The 3,000-nt window shown below is 38.9% G+C and overlaps 1 protein-coding gene across 1 annotated transcript; it reads left to right on the forward strand.

The window, feature by feature from the left end:
• Nucleotides 1-1,748: 1,748 nt before the first annotated feature.
• LOC149170772 (uncharacterized) lies at nucleotides 1,749-2,670 on the forward strand. Its single transcript, XM_089427352.1, has one exon. The coding sequence runs from the start codon at nucleotides 1,886-1,888 to the stop codon at nucleotides 2,513-2,515; it is 630 nt and encodes a 209-aa protein (XP_089283478.1). The 5' UTR covers nucleotides 1,749-1,885; the 3' UTR covers nucleotides 2,516-2,670.
• The last annotated feature ends 330 nt before the right edge of the window (nucleotides 2,671-3,000 follow it).

The raw sequence follows: 3,000 nt of genomic DNA on the forward strand, positions 1-3,000 counted from the left end.
CATGTATGCTCACATCCAATGTACACCCTCTCTAAATGCCCCCCTCCATGAAGATTAATGCCCTAAATGACACCTCGTTGTCATGGCATTGTATAGTGGTACTAATCCTTTCACCTATCATCCTTTACAAATGGAAAGCATCCTCTCTCTATTTAGGTAAATGTTATTTTGGATATTCCTCTCCAATCTATTATCTCCCTTACCCAACCAATATTCAAAAAGATCAGTGAACTCTCCACTTTCTCTCTGGCCCCGAAGATAAATAATGAACCAATAATAACTTACTCCTTTGCACACCCTCTTTGCTCCTCTATTCCCCACTATACCCTTATATAACCTTATATTAAGCCTTCACTCTCCACCTCCCTACCATCCTAGTTAAAGCCCTTCACTCTCCTAGTTAAAACCCTTCACTCTCCCCGCTAGTCGTAAAGATTGTTGAATGTAAACCGAGCATATGTCCCTCAATTGATCTCATCCTAGACGAAAGAATTTGATTAAAAGAGATTGTTTTAGTTTGCATGTTTAATATTCCCTTATAAAAATTAATAAAAAAAATTATTACTTTAAAGTGTATCCATATAATTCTTTATAGCAAAGGAGGTAAATTATTTTTATTCATAATTTTGTAAAAACCAGTACTCAGCTTTAAATCATCAATGTCAATCTCAACTTTGGACGTTGCAATAAAATCACCCACACTCTACAGCTCCAAACTTAAATAATGATGCCAGACTTTTGTTCCTAATTTTGAAGATTTGATTCATTACTGGAAATAGAAAACACTTTAGATAAACTCCAATCTCAATACATAGAAACACAAAGTTGAAATTTCACCACCTATATCTGAATTTGTCTGGATTTTAATTTTAATAAAAAAGTCTACATAAAAATAATAAAAAGCAGAATAAAATAGTATAAAGCTGTAATGAAAAGATTTATAAAAGAGTCCTATTATTGTGATATGTTATTCCGCGTTTACGGAGGCCATCTTTGTCTTTCCGACATGTTCATACTTTGCATTTTTATTCAAAGTAAATGGTATGAGAGGAGATGATTTGGTACGCAAGATATGACCTCGTAAAGGATGGAGGTGTGTCGGGTTTTTGTTTTTTAACAGCGAGCTAATGAGACTTTGTCGTTCGGTGTGAAACATCTAAATGGACTTGTCAGGAAGCCACACAAATCAAAAGTTGAAAGGTCTACGTGGAGTTTGTCAATAATAACAGTGCCGTTGCCTGGCAATCAGCCCAAATTTCGAAGTAACAAAAACATACGTTACAGACGAATCACGATGGACTAAATTATACTTCGTTTTCGTGGGGCCACATGTTATCACTTTCGTTCAACCAATTCAAACTTTGTACGGTGAAGCCATCCAGCGGACCACCATTTCCGAATAACCAGTACTTCTAGAACTTACACCGTTGGATCAATCAAGCGACCAAGATTATTGGGTGATGCACAACAAGCCGGCCATAACCACATACACCCCTGGAGGTTGTCACCAGTTGAAAGAATCTGGGTAAAATCTCCTATTTCAGTTGTTTACTAAATCTTCCTTCTCAAATTCATTTCAACATTCGCAGACATTCTAGAAATATTTTAACAAGGTGGATATGGTCGACGGAAGGAGTCATGCCAGCCGTCTCCAAACTCCTATACTATTCACAGAATTTGAATTAAGAGCGAAACATAACTATAAATATCCCTTCCCTTGCATGTACCATAAAAAGTCGAACCGCTATATATATAGCCAATCCTGCTCTCCACCACTAGTGTATCAGGAAAGACCAGCTCTTCGCTGCAGACACACTATCATCATCCTCTCGTCCTTGCAACATCGTTGTGTTCCGTGTTCGAATCTCCGGGCCGTTTCTCGATCATGACTGAGGCACTGCTCAGGAAACGCGACCGTGAGATCGAGGCTCCGCCGGAGTCCACAGACGTCCAGACGCAGAAACGCTTTCACGGCGAAGAAACAGACGAGTTTCTTCATCTACTGCAATTAGATCAAACTTTAGCAGAAGACGACGAAGAAGATGAATTCTCTCCCAGTGAGGAGGTTGTAAACAGAGTCATGAGAAGCTTGGAGGAAGAGATTGGCACGACATGTTCCACTTCTTATCCTTCCCCTAACTCCGGGTATGATTCTGCAGCCACTGATATTTCTGGCATCAGTGAAGGCCTAAGCCGAGATACGGACTCGGACGTTGATTTATGTTATCTCCTTGAGGCTTCAGGCGACGATCTCGGCATTCCTACGAGCCCCGTTTGGGACATAACAGAAGAATTCTGCCGATCTTCGGAGGAAACACAGGAGGAGGGTTTGACCGGGAATCCAAATCTTAAATCGCTTTGTGAAAACTGGCACTTCGTGGACGAATTCGAAAACTATCAACTGTTCGAATTCTACGAGCATGCCTGGGATGCAACCCACCTTGAGGATCATCTCAACATAGATTCTGTCAGCCAGGTCATGTTATTTGATGGGGAAAGTTTTTCTGCTGCTTGAGGCTGTAAACTGCCGGCGGTTTTGTAGTTTGAACGAATGCAAGCCTTGCTTGTTTCTGTATAGCCGGTTCTTCCATCTGGTGCGGACCAGAAATAGCTATAGATACAAACAATTATTGTACGATTAAAAATTTCTTTCATATATTTTGTGCAATTTGTGCAACATGGTTTTTGGCATTCTTACAAATTTGGTATCTGACATGGCGGATAAAGTTTCAAGTTTTAACACCTTTCAGATTATCCGAAATTCGTTTTCATGGATCTGCTCGGAAGAAAAAAAATTTAAATATGATATCTGTCCAGAAAATTTTAAGCCTAAAATTTAGGTTCGTTAAAAGTTTGCTATCGCTTCTTATTAATCCCGATTTTCAGTTATTCGAATTCCAGCCATTTTTAAACTGATAGCTCTGGTCTGATGCTTTAAGCTATGGATTAACTATTTTATTAAAGACTAATTTTGTGAATATTATATATGATCGATATATT

Source organism: Pinus tabuliformis, chromosome 4_2 (genome assembly GCF_031772625.1).
Source record: "Pinus tabuliformis cultivar Carrire ecotype Pingquan chromosome 4_2, CPIR1, whole genome shotgun sequence".
Lineage (NCBI taxonomy): Eukaryota > Viridiplantae > Streptophyta > Pinopsida > Pinales > Pinaceae > Pinus > Pinus tabuliformis.